We start from the raw sequence: 13842 nt of genomic DNA on the forward strand, positions 1-13842 counted from the left end.
CAGTAGCCCAGAATGGACAAACCAAACACAGGCTCTAGATTGGGCCGTTCGTTTTTGTGTCAGCCACCATAGTCAGCAGCCCCTCCTTGAAAAGAGCATCAGAAAAACACAGATTTTTCTTTTTATTGTGAAACTGCTTTATTCAGTGGTTTTGTTGGTTTAAATCGCTGTGTCTGTATGTTTTGTTGAGGAAAAAAAAACGCTCAAAGTAAAAAAACTTCTGAATGTCTGGATCTTAAATTATCAGAGAAAAGAGGTGTACACTCATTAGCAGGTACTGCTAATGACTAGCGGCCCATCTCCGACATGCAGAACAGCAGTGGAGAAACAATGACTTGTAACATGAAGGTGCTTTATTCAGTGTTTTTACCGGTTGATATCACCATATCTGTTTGTTTTGAAGAGGAAGAGACCTCTGCAGATATTCAGCTCACAGTGAAAACCTCCTGAACTGAATCAGGAAAAAGGTGACACACATTAGCAGGAGCTGGGCCAATAGTCTTTCTGTAACATGCCGAAGAGCGTTGGATAAACACTTATTACCTGGTCTGTTTGTTTTAGAGAGGATCAAACCTCTGCGGATAACACGGCTCCCAGCGAAAACCTTCTGAAAAACGAATTACTTCGTTTTAAAAAAGTTTAAGCTAGTTGCAATCTGCATTCCCCTAAATCGTACACACTGTTTCTTTGAAGCGAGGTAATAATGAACTGTACAAATTTGTCTGATAAATTGGAGCAGGTAGAGATCACAAAAACACATTTTACAGTGCATTTATCCTGTTTATTCTCATGCTTTTAAATATAATTCAAAGCATTCACCAAAGAAATAGAATATAATAAAAAGTTTTAATTCATTTCGAAATGCGCAATTATTTAGTATAAATAGAATAAAATATCTGCGTGTCATAGAATATAATCTCTTTTAAAAAAATCTTTTGGAGGATTTCAGAGTAGGAAATATAGCATTTACATGAAGCAGCAAAAGATACATAGACATTCATAGATCAGCAGGTGCACAGCACTGTTCCCAAAACCCAGAGATAAAATTATCAACAGTTTGTACTCGTTATAAATAGATATTACAAATTAAGCTACACATTGTACTGCAAGTGTGCATACAGCCCAAGGATAGTATGATGTTCACATTTGACAGCATAAATATCACAGTACTTTAAGGACAGGGTGATTATCCCACACTAAGGTGCGGGGTTGGTTGGAGCCGGCTCTTATTGAAATTCTATTTCAGCACTCGGAATTTAAATGAAAAATGAAATGAAATGAAAAAGGGAAAAGATTTCAGCCAGTAAGAAAAAAATCATATCTCCTGATAAAAGAAAAATAACTCTAAAAGTTTCAGTCCTGATGTGACAAATCTGAATCAGAAATGACTCCTCAGCCCTGCTTAGAGGTGAAAAGGCGCTATCGGGCAGAGGCTGACTAGTTGGTCTTCTTGCAGTTTGTTGTCTCAGTGTTCTCTGACTCCTCTTTGGCTTTGAGCGATCCACTTTGTCCCTTGACAGGAGAAACGGGGGTTTGCTTCCCTGACTCTTTGGTTGTGGTGGTAGAGGTATTTCCGTTATCGATACAGGCTCTCTTTACCTCATCGGTTAGGGCGGCGTAAGGAGAGTGGCCGGAGAAGAGGGTCTTGTAGATGGCTGACTCAATGTTAGCGAAAGGCAAGGCGGAGGAGCCTGTCAGCATCATCCTTGACTGAAAAAAGAGTAGATAAATATGTCAAGACAGAGATAAAATCTCTTATAGGTCCCTTTTTTTTTTTAAAAAAAAAAAAAGGTAGCTTTATGTATCTTTTTCTTTCATTATAAAGAAGGTTTAGGTGCTTTATAAATATTGTAAAGTATCAAAATACTCAATCAAAAGAATTATGCACTCAGTCCGTATTCAAAAACTGTGACTTTAAACAAGCCGTCAGGACTATTGTGGAGTTGTGATGTCATAAGTATATGAGTTGAACATAATTTGTAGAAACTGCAGCTACAGTGTCGAAACAGTCATTCCCCCAGCTGCAATGATGATGCAGAGACGCAGAGAGTGTAGATTTGAAGGACCTCGAAACCGTGACTAATCAGAGCAGACTGGGCTTTTTTTGGGAGGGAGGGGCTGAAGAGACAGGCGCTAAAACGGAGTGTTTCAGACAAAAGATGATCCATGTATTTTCAGGCAGACAATATGAGAAAAATGTTATGTATTTTTATTCTTAAGGCATGTAAACATGTTCTAGTAAAAACCCAACATACAAAAATGGACCCAAAAATGAGCACGATATAGGACCTTTAATAGGTTTCGAATAGAAAATGTGACTGTCTAATCATTTAAAAACTGTGGAAGTTGTTTCTAAAGGAGCTATAATCAATATATTTACATTAACATCAATCACATGACTACTTGTATGTGAAAGGACTCGCTTGTGTTGATGAACCTGTGGAGAAGCATCAGCTGCCTCTGTTGTTGTTTGTAATTTGTCATTTTTTCATGGATAGCCACTGTGCTGTTGACCTAGTTTACATATAAACACATTAAGTAAGTAGGTAACATATTAGGATTTATTTCTCATTAGGGGGTGAGAGTATAACATCTGCATCATCAGGAACACAAAATAATAAACAGCAGGTTTGGACAAAGTCTTTAAATCTGATGAAATGGCTCTGTGCTAATTTGACAGATCAGAGACGGAGCGAGCTAACAGAATGAGAGTTGAAAGAAGACATGGTAGATTTATCTGTGTCTCAGTCAAGAGCACAAGTTTCCCAGAGAAGAGAGGATGATGCAAGCTGATGAAAATGATGCAAAAGCCCCTGCCCTACGGGTAATACCAAACTAATGTGAGTCACCGCAGCTAAAACTTCAAAAAAAAGCAAGAGGGAGAAAGGTCATTTAGAAGACAAGATGCCACAGATCTGGAGGGAGCTTTGGCAAAAAAACCCGAAAACATTTGTTATACCCAAACTGAGATCCAATTAATAAACAAAGAAAGGTATTAAATTGTTTTCTTTGTCATAGGCAAGCAAATGGACCAAAACACACAATCCTGTTTGGGTATATGTTTTCAAGGTCGCAGTGTTAGGTATAAGTTACACCAAATACACGACACTGACCTTGTTGACAACGATGAAGACGGTGTAGAAGAGCATCAGGTGGTGCTTCTGGAGAGGCAGGTAGTGGGTCTGCTGCAGAGCAAACAGCACCGCCCCGATCAGGGTGATCTTAGTGGGGCTGCACACATTCGATAAGAGAGCAGTTATGAAAAAATATGTGATGAATATTTAAAAAAAAATGCAACATCTAAAATAATGATAGCTTTATATGTTTATATAGTTTTATGCACACAGGAGAACATCACATCTGATATGCTTGAATTATTATGCACAAGAGCTACACTGGAGACACACATCATCGCTGTAGATGTGCATGGCATCCCCTGGAGTAAATAACTCAAATTGGTTTTATGTTGCAGTAATACGGTTGGTTATGTGCCAGTCGGACTGTTTCTTGTCAGGCAAGCAGCCAAAACTCCAGGGAGTGACTTCACCCGACAAGAAATGATCCAGCACAAAACCAAAAGTAACACCTATAATGTTAAAGGAGCCGTTCACCCTAAAATCAAAAATACATATTTTTCTTCTTGCCTGTAGTGCTGTTATCAATGTGGATTGTTTTGGTATGAGTTGTAGAGTGTATATAATGGAACTGGATGGCACTTGGCTTGTGGTGATACAGTTGGTGAGTGTGGTTCAGTAGAAAGAAATCAGTTCCTACATGAAACTGCTCACAACAAAGTGTGTGGATTATCTTGAGTAACCTGCTCATGATATCTGGAAAGAGACATTGCTGTTGAGTTTTTTACATGTTGTCTTTTGGCACTTTGAGCACCGCAACCTAAGTGCCATCTTGTCTCATTATATTCAAGAGAGGGCAGGTGTCTCTATGATTGATAACTCCAACACTGGGCAACTCTCAGTAAATAAATAAATAAAATCTTGACTGATAAATAGCACTACAGGTGAGAGAGAATTTTTTTGACAGTCCTTTTACATTTCACATCAAACCCAATGTAAAAATGTAGTTTTATAACACAAAAATCACCAATGTGAGATCAGTGGAGTCCTGCAGAGGACTTACTAAGACATCTTGAGGAGCTCATTAGTTTCTGGTTTCCATACGCCTCGAACAAGCTGCTCAAAGTTACTTATTAAACCACCTCCAGCACCTAGTGGGGTAGGAGCGACACAAGTGGTTAATTCTAACTTCATACAAAACTATATTATCATAAAAAATCCTGAAGGGTGCACCATTAGCTACTTACCTTTAGCCCACCCTATGGCAATCATAACCAACAAACCATCCTTGTATTTGTTGTGTGCCTGGATGACCCCTCCGAGCACCTTCCACGTCCTGGTCACCTCCTTCATCCCTGACAGCACCAGCCTGAGAGGCAGCAGGGCGGCACAACAGTACACCAGGTCCATGGGGCAGTAAAACACTAGGTACCTGTAGAGACGCATATGGCTCAAATGAAGAGTGCAAACACACACATTCACATACACACACATATCTCTGTTACCTGCTGCGTGTAGACTATGTATTCATTAAAACATTTTGACAGTATCACCAGAAAGACTCATTACCTGATTTCACCAGCAGAGAGCGGTGTGTGTTTATTAAAGGAGAGTGTCATTTTATGTGCCACCAGTAGAGGGTGCCAAAGGCTTTATAATAAGAGGCGGAAACATGACAGTAACCTCTGTTTAGTGTTTCACTGCCCTCCACATCTCATGCTCCCTTTACAGCAAATTATAAATTTGCTTATTTCTTCACAAGATAACAAGAACACAAGATAACTCTAATTAACTCTGCAACTTTCTTCTCCTCTTCCTTTGCTTTTATACAGTATTGATATTTACCAGATGACTGAAGCAAGCAGAACACTGGTGCTGTTGGACAAAGGTGCGACAGGTGGCTCGGCCAGCATGATGGCAGATAGCACAGCTCCTCCAAAGCAGAAGAGCATGGAGCTGAACCAGCAGGCCAAGGGGCTGACTTTGGAGACCTCAAGAGCGCCTGCACAAAAACAGAGGTATATTTATTAGCAGGAACACTTTGATGTGAATTTCCTTGAGTCCTCTAAAATATATATGTATATGTTCTCCATACATAACACATCAGCATTCCTACAGGGTATGTAATGGGGTCAACTGATATTGTTTTTTCAGGGCTGATACTGATTATTAGTAGTTAATGAGACCGATTATAGATATTTGGAACTGTTTTTCATTTACAATAAAAATGAAATCTTTCTGTCAATATTTAGAATTTGAATGCCTTTAGCAAATGTTTTAAACTGAAACTTTCAACATCAAATACAGCAAATTCCCACCAACTTTTTTCATAAAGTCATGTGAAAATTTAAATTAATTAATTTAATTAATAAAAAAATAGCTTCCTAAGGTTTTACAAATTAAAAGTTCCTCCAATGCTGACACTATCTTTGCACTTTTTAAGTAATTAATTTTATCGGCGATCATTAAAATAAAACATCAATACAGGTAATGGGTGAAATGCCAAATATTAGCCCCAATAATCCACCAGGCTGATAATCTGTCGACTCTTAGTGTATAAGGGCCTGTAAAAGCATGGAAACACCCTGCAATTGTAATTTATAGTGAATGCTTACCATAATAAGCTTTAAACACAGTCGTTGTAAAGGAGGAATTCATATAACGACAGGGATAATGTCAAAGAGACAGGCTTTGTCAATACGGCTAATTTTGAAGTATTGTTGTAGAAACCAATTCAACTGCAGCATATTAGACAGAGAAGTGGAGTGTGATACTTTGGCCTTTTCCCCGCATGCTTCTCCCTGTTCCTCAAACTGCCTAAATATTAACTAGTCAAAGGGAACACATAAAGAGAAGCTTGTCAAGCACAGATATATTATTTGCGTCTGGGCCTTCAGTTCAAAGTGCAGAGCAAAAGGCACGACAGTTATAATGACAAACTACATCAGTTCGTTGCAGATAAGGATCGGCTGCTCAATGCTCCCTCTGTTTCCACCCTGATTAAAAAGAACTCTGTATTCCATTTTCCACTGAAAAACGTCATTATGGTAGGAGACGCCATACTGTGAATCCTCACTATGAAAGGAAGATTTGTCGTAACAGTTATTTAGCAAACACAGGTTTTATTGACAAGATGAAACCAGCTGATTTCCTCTCTGTGACTTTCTTGCAGAGATGGTCCAATACTATCTAAAATGACTTGTCTAACTCTACCCAAAATTAATGCAGCCAACGTACACTAAGGTATACGTGTTTCACTTTACCTAAGACAGGTGGTGCTCAGTCAGCCCTGAGCCACGTGCCCCCCTGAGTCACTCTGACCGCACACAGGACCATACTGGTAATCTGAGGATTACAGACAGATTATAGACTCCTGGAGAGAGATCGGTAAACCAGGAGGTTTTGTAGCTCTATCTGCCTCCTCTGCAGAGTCCCAGTGGAGTCAGTCTGCGCTGCTCACTCTTTAACTTTGCTCTCACTTCTGAAAGAATATGGAAACTGATAAAGAAATAATTTGGCTTACCACCCATTTTTAAAAAATGTACAGTTACGAATGACTAGTTCTTAAATGTCTAAATGACATTTAAGAACACTGTTATTTTGAACAGTCCTGATGCTAAAACAGAAGGGCGAAATTATTTTTATATGACTGCTGTGACCATGCCATTATAGCAGGCCCCGGCATTACCATTACCATTACCATTTTTTTAATTATTTGTTGCATTAGTGATATTTCTATATTGCTGAAATAGAACCAGATGCTCCATGAGACAATAATGCACATGTGTTAGTGCTTGCACGTGCATGAAAACAAGAACTAGAAGTCTTTTGGGTGTCTTGCAGCAACTTGATGGATTCATTTATGAGGGGTCTGTGGGGAACATGATAACAGTTGAGGGTGGATACAAATAACTGATAACATCTGAAAGGGGAACTACGCCCATTTTATAAATTCATACATGCTGTTGTTATGGTCTAAGATAGTCCAAAACATTTGGTAAACACAACTCTCTCCCAAACCCCAAAAACTAGAGTACTAAACTCAAATCTGTGATGTCATAGGGTATAAAGTCTGGCTTCATAGACAATAAATTGGGAAAATGTTCTAAATGACACTGAGAGCACCCAGGGGGATGTTCTGAACTGATGGGAATGTTTTATGTTTCAGAACTGAAAACACTACTATAAAATAAAACTCATTTGGGTATAAAAAAAAGAAAAGAAACATTCTGTCGGTCTACAAAAATCAGGCTCCCCTTCATTGTCAATGGAGCAGCTGACTTTAAACCTTATTACATCACAATTTTGAAATTTACTTGTGCTTAGTCGTGCTACAAAATATAAAATGCATGTGTATCCCATGTCTGTGTTCAGATTCGACTATGACTCCAAGAAGGAATACAAATTTTCATGCAAACTGTGGCAATGAAGTTTTTTGAAGTACCTTCAAAGCCTCCATGAGCTGCCTGTCAGACACTGCTGCTCCTGTAACTGCTGATAGTGTTGGTGGTGAGTGGGTCAAACTAAAGTAACTAACTTCTCGTTGTTTTTAGAACACCGGCGGTATGCAGCTGTCCCTTTTACATCACGGTGTCTTGACCTTGGTTTATGCTCCTCACACCTCCCATCAACTCTCCCACGCTCCCCCCAGGGTAGGTGTCCCTCATAATTTAAAACACTGCTATATACCAGAGGTAACTGGAATGATTGATAGTAAATGATATAAAGTGCAATGGTTCTCCTGCTCAGAGTGGGAACTCTATGCAACTGCAGTATGAAAAGCACAGTGAAGTTTCTTTGTGTGTTGAGTTTTGCAAGTTACAACCATGACATGTTCTTTTGTGTGTAGATAAAATCTGATTTGGTGAAATTTTGTGGTTTGAGACAAACTTTTAGAAGAGGAGGAAGTTTAAAAAAATGCACCCGAATGTCAGACAGGAAAAATCACCCTTACTGTTATACACACCCTTTCTGCCTGTGTGAGCCTTAGACTACATCTGGCACAAATGCTCAAAATTAGTCTTTTGGTCTTGCAGCATTTGTAATTTAATCTCAGTTCACATGTGCGGCATATTGCTTACATAGTAAACAGTGTTGCTATGTCATCACTTTGAGTTGCAAAGCAAAACAACCTGCTACACTCAGTGTCTGAGCTTTACTGTCCGAGCACCAACTTACAGTTCCACATGACTGACGTAGCAGCACACTGCTAAATGCTATAAAGAGATATAGTGGAGTAATGGGCAGAGAATGTAGTCACACTCCCTCTCTGTGTGTTGTAATCCGAGCTCCTCTGTTTGTTGTTGGGGTAGATGATCCAACATGCATGTATGCATGTTAGTGCATGCAAGTCCCTGTGTGTGTATCCTGCTGGCTAGCTTATTGCTGTTGCTTTGCACTGTGGCTGTGTCATGTGGCTACACAAGTGTAGCACCCATCTTCTGATTTCCCTCGTTAATATCATAAACTCTGTCAGCACTGTTGATGTTGTAAGCACTGTTTATGCCAGTAGCACCATTATCTGTGAGCTGCTGGCAGTCCAAATCAGCCCAAAGTGAGTAAGTCCAAATCAGACTCTGAAACTGTACATAGCATAATTTCAATATAGCGCATTTGGAACAGCTGAGTAGCTTTGGGTGGCTTTCAGATGGTTTATAACAATGCTTTGTTTACATTTTACACTGAAATTTAACACACTGCATGGACTGCTATGACATGCTGGGCTACAAACACACCTTTCACCAGATCAAAATCCTGTTTCCTGCTTTGCATTTTGGAGACGCATTTACATGTCAAATTTTAGGGAGTACATGCCAAGTACACTGCAGCTGTAACATGTCCTAGTAGTTGTATTTTCCACTTCCTCTTTTGGTCTCTCTTTCTTCCTCTCTGTTGTGTTTTTCTCTTTGTCTGTGTGAAGACAGAGTGAAGTCTTTCCCCTCAGTTAATTTCCCTCTCTCTCTCATCAGAGCCAACTACTTAATTGTTGAAATCTGAGATCAGCTGAGCCTGTGAAGCCATTTTTAATTAGAGCAAAGGTACCTTAGATCACTATGTTCACCGTAAATCAGTTTATTTAAATGCATACAAGTCAAGAACGTTACAGGAATATGGAGACAAGTCTCGTAGCTGGGAAACAGTTCAGCTGTTGCTGCCGCAGCCCGACTAAAAACAATAATTTAAGTCTTAACCAGGACAGCATATCTCCTACCACCCATACATTATCTAAGACTATGAAAGACCTCTCTCCTGAAACTAGATAACTAGATAAGAAAAAAAGTGGCTTATCTCGAGTTATTTTTGGGCTTGATGTGAGAACAACTGATTGACATGCAACCGCTGCTCCTCTTCAAGGTCCCTGCCCTCCTGCGTCCTGTGCAGTCCACTCAGCAAAGTTTAGAAAAGTCAAGATAAACTGTAGTGACAGTGTTATAAACATGTAAGAGACCCGGGGAGCTCTTTTAAAATGCTTTTGGGAATGCGTGTGTGTTTAATCCCTTAAATAAATAAGCCATGCCTTTTTCTTATTTCCTAAATGTTTGGTCTGTGGAAGTGTTGAGCAGCTCCAGCACTAAACTCTGGATGCAGAGCAGGAGGGAAAGATTTAACACAGGAAGAAGAAAAGACAGGAAGGGTTCAGAGGTTTACGGCATTCCTTTCCTTTTTGGGGAACAGAAGGACTTGAGCTGGCTCCCATGTGTTTTGTGTTTTATTCCGGGTTTTACCGACCTGCTTTTGAAATGATCCTGAGATTTAAACCTCTCTTTTTCTATCCTCTTAGTAATGATGATTCCGTGTTGTGCTTGCTGATCTCTGGCGGTTTGTTTGTCGGTATATTTACGCTCTGTGTATCTTTCTCTCAGCTACAGATTGATAGATGGGAGTAGAGGACGAAGGGTTAAAGGGTCACGGGAGCTCAGATGCTTTGCAAGGCAAGTTCCAAAATAGCCCGTAGATTTACAGCAGCGGGACTACAATGGTCCGCGTGTGTGTAATGCATGTTTGTGTGTGTGTGGAGAGAGTCCACAGGCCTTGCAGTTAAAGTCCACCTGTCCCTGCAGACACTATCTCAGTGACATAACAGTGTTGGCTCTGTGCCGAGGCCTTTGGTCTCAGCTGATACAATCAACTATGGCTCAGAGTAACAGTTTGTGCTTCAAAGTTAGATTCATTTAATGCTAACATTTTGTTAGGATATTCACCTATAGGCAGTTTATAGAGTATATGTAACATATCATGTTGTCATGTTTTATTCTGTCGATATTTAACAGGTTATCTGTAGGGTTTATGTGACAGTACATGAACATACTTATTAATGCTACTTATTCTCAGAATATTTTGGTTGAACTTGAACTTGATCAAGCGAGTGAGAAGTTCGACTAAACTATTTAGAGAGTATGTTGTAAATTATCACGTACCATTTACTTTAACTTGTAAAATGCTACAGATACTCTACAAACTATCTGTAGGTGGACTGTTCAAATAAAGCTGTACCAGTTTGAGTAATTGATTAATTCATTATGGCAGAATGCCATTGTGTCCCACTATCAGCATATTTTTGTTTTTACACCATATACTGTGTGTGTAAGTGTATAATATACCCGTGTGTGTGTGTGTATATATATTTATCTTATTAGATACAACACATGTTGACAAAGTTTTCCTTTGACAGAATGATTTAGAGATTAAATAAAAAAGGCAATAAATTGCAATATATTGCAAAATATTTGATCACGATACTCAGCACAGGGAAAAATGTTTAAAATCGCAATTATATTGTATCTCAACTTAAGTATTTTGATAACGTCATATTGTGGGGCCTCTGGTGATTCCCATCCATAATAAGTAGTCTGATAAACTGATATATTGTGCTCTATGTTGAGGCTAATATGTGACAGCTATACTGGTTTAATTGTTTTTTAACATCTATCACAAATTTGTTAGTTGTGTTGTATCTCTATGTTTTAACCTCTGCACTATTTTGTTTTAGATTTTCATGTCATTTACATGTCTTTTTGGTCGAGGAGAGCGAGATGTAAGTTATTTATTGCCAATGACTGCATCTCTCTGTAATGGTTGTGCATGTGACACAAGGTTCCCGCGGATCATTAAAAAGTCTTAAAAGGCATATCATTCTTTTAATCTAAAAATAAGGTCTTCATTGTTATTAAAATAACTGAAATTAATCTTTTTAAAGTCTTAAAGATTTTTTGAGAATTTAGAAGTAGGATTTTATGAATCCTTTTCTACCGCTGCACTGTAAAATCTCAAAATAAGTGGTAACATTTATTTTTTGTGAAATAATTTCCCAAATTCCTCCTTTTAAACTTGTCATGATAGCAATTTAGGCAGTAGGATTTCACATGTGGAGTGAAAAACAGCCAGAAAATGCCACATATCTCCACTCTAAAAAGTTTTTTAAACATGGTATAGATATTCTAACACTGTCATAAGACAATAAAAAAAAGTCATGTCTGTTGTTATGATTACCAGATGGGCAAACTGTCCCTCTAAGAATTTGGTTATTGTAGCCTAAAATTGGCCCTAAATTTCATCCCATGTGGCATTAAAAAAGTCTTTGAAAGTTTTAAATCTAACTTTCCTTAAAGCTGCAGGAACCTTGTGACAATAAACAACTTTAAATAAGAAAATAACGCAGAACAGGAAAGAAATGGGGGGATTAAATACACCTATTAGATTACAGTAGAATAGATGAGATGTTTTATTGTCTTTTTAGTGACCACTCTCTAAGTTCAAGTGTGAGTTACAACATCCCCAGAGGCTGCGTGGCATTTTGCTGGAGAGCTTCAAATACCAGGATAGCTGTAGAAGGATTATCGAGCTAACACGAGGTCAAACTCACACAAAAAAACAAACAAAAAAAAAAGCAAAGCAGTTTGGTTTTTGCAGTAAAACTTTGTGACAACAGTAAACGCCTCGTCAGCCACTTACCTGGCTGCTCCCTCAAAGCCATGATTGACACGATATAGTGCGCCATGTCAAAGTATGGAAACATGGACAAGTTTGCCAGCCCGTGGGACAGCTCGTCCAAGCGCAGCACCCCGAACAAATCCATAGTCTTATCTGTGAAACTGTCCAGCAAGAGGAAGTTAGTCCCAATAATCCCAGCGAGGGGGCTGGAGTGGAGAAAAGGCACCGGTCCAACTCAGAGCATCAGGGCTTCATCTGACGCCTGTAAAGTCTGACAACCCCGGTGGCCCAAACAGCTGTGTGTCAGCGCTCACGCGGCTGCCAAGTTGCTCCCAGCTGGTTAGTTGATCGCCTCTTGTCGCCGGGCAACAGATCTGTAGTGCCGGAGGATGGTCATCACCGCTGTTGCCCCATCGACGCTGTCATCGGCGCATAGGCGGAATTCCTGCTCTGTGTTCCGCCATGCTAGTGATGTGGCGGGCGGAGCCAGAGCGACTCTCTGATTGGAGGAGCGGTAGCACGGCGAGCCAATCACGTGTCACAATGTGGCTTCCTGAGGTGATGCTATCGTGCTAACACAAGGAAACAAACTCAGTGTGGATCAGTGCTACTTGTTGACAATCCTCGGAAGGGATTGTTTATTATTTACGAGAGGGGAGGGTGTGTTACAAAATAGGGGAGGCACTTCAGATATTCTTTTAAACACTGGGGAGGAAATTTTTTTTTTTTTTTAATCTGGTTTATGGGAGGGACATTTAACTTTTTTATTTAGGCTTTCTAATTAAAAAGAAAAGCAACAAGTCTTTATATTTGAGATGCTGGAAGCATGAAATGTTTTTGCATGAAAAATGCGAAATGAATAGTAAGTCATCGTGCAATGTTATAATCTTTGGTTTATGTTCAAAAATCTTACTAAAAAAATTTAAGTTATCAAATAATTGTAGTTGAGTAAAAGTAGTGAAGTAGAAGTAGAAAACGGCATGAAATGAAAATACTCTTAATTAATCACACGTATCTTCAGTTTGTACATACTGTAAGTATAGTACTTAACCAAATGTACATAGTTACATTCCACCATTGTACATAATGTCATCAAGACTGATAATGTAATGTCTGTTATTCGGTTGTGCTTGAATTTTTAGCAGTTAGTGCCACCTAATCAAGTCATACAATGTTTGTGTGTGTGGTGTGTGACCGTGTGTGTGTGCATTTACTGATTGACGCAGAACTTGTATTTGAGCCAACTAAGATCTACACAGATAGAGTAAGTGGGATATTTGTTTGTGGTATATGTTTTTTATGAACTCCAAGACAAGACACAATGATGTTGAAAACAACATGCCCAGTTAATGCTTTAAGGTTCGTTAATCCCAAAGATTGTTTGGTTTCCTTCTCCTCTCTCGTGTGTTTGTGACCAACAATTGATCAGCAAACCATAGCTGGCAGGACTGCTATCAAGGAAAATTAGAGCCAGGTTCATGCTGCAAAATTGACATTTTACTATCAATCCGGACTGTCCTTATAACACTTATATAGTGATTTTTTGGCTACTTTATCTCCTAACATTATAAAAACACTGAACTATGCAAACACCAGGGAATATATAAACAGTCACACAGAAAAAAAAGAAAGAAAGTGAAAATTATTATTCTACTAAAAAACAAAAAAGTAAACATCGTGTAGTCTGTAGTCATATTTTTTACTTTGTTTGAGAGCACAGGAAACTTAAAGAACACAACAACCAGTTCACCACTATTCACATTTTTACATAAACACATGAAAACATATTAAATAAATGCAAAATGTGTAGAGGAGGGTGTAGCGGGTTAATTCTTTC

The 13842-nt window shown here is 38.9% G+C and overlaps 1 protein-coding gene across 1 annotated transcript; it reads right to left on the minus strand.

The window, feature by feature from the left end:
- Positions 1-794: 794 nt before the first annotated feature.
- On the minus strand, positions 795-12460 carry tmem38b (transmembrane protein 38B). The gene is made up of 6 exons (XM_042509942.1): positions 12027-12460; positions 4920-5076; positions 4322-4506; positions 4138-4225; positions 3114-3231; positions 795-1710 (listed from the first exon to the last, which is right to left on the minus strand). Exons 1-6 carry the CDS (start codon positions 12148-12150, stop codon positions 1438-1440), a joined length of 945 nt encoding a protein of 314 aa, XP_042365876.1. The 5' UTR covers positions 12151-12460; the 3' UTR covers positions 795-1437.
- Between the last annotated feature and the right edge of the window lie 1382 nt (positions 12461-13842).

The sequence above is a fragment of the Plectropomus leopardus genome, chromosome 20, assembly GCF_008729295.1.
Source record: "Plectropomus leopardus isolate mb chromosome 20, YSFRI_Pleo_2.0, whole genome shotgun sequence".
In the NCBI taxonomy this organism is placed as follows: domain Eukaryota; kingdom Metazoa; phylum Chordata; class Actinopteri; order Perciformes; family Serranidae; genus Plectropomus; species Plectropomus leopardus.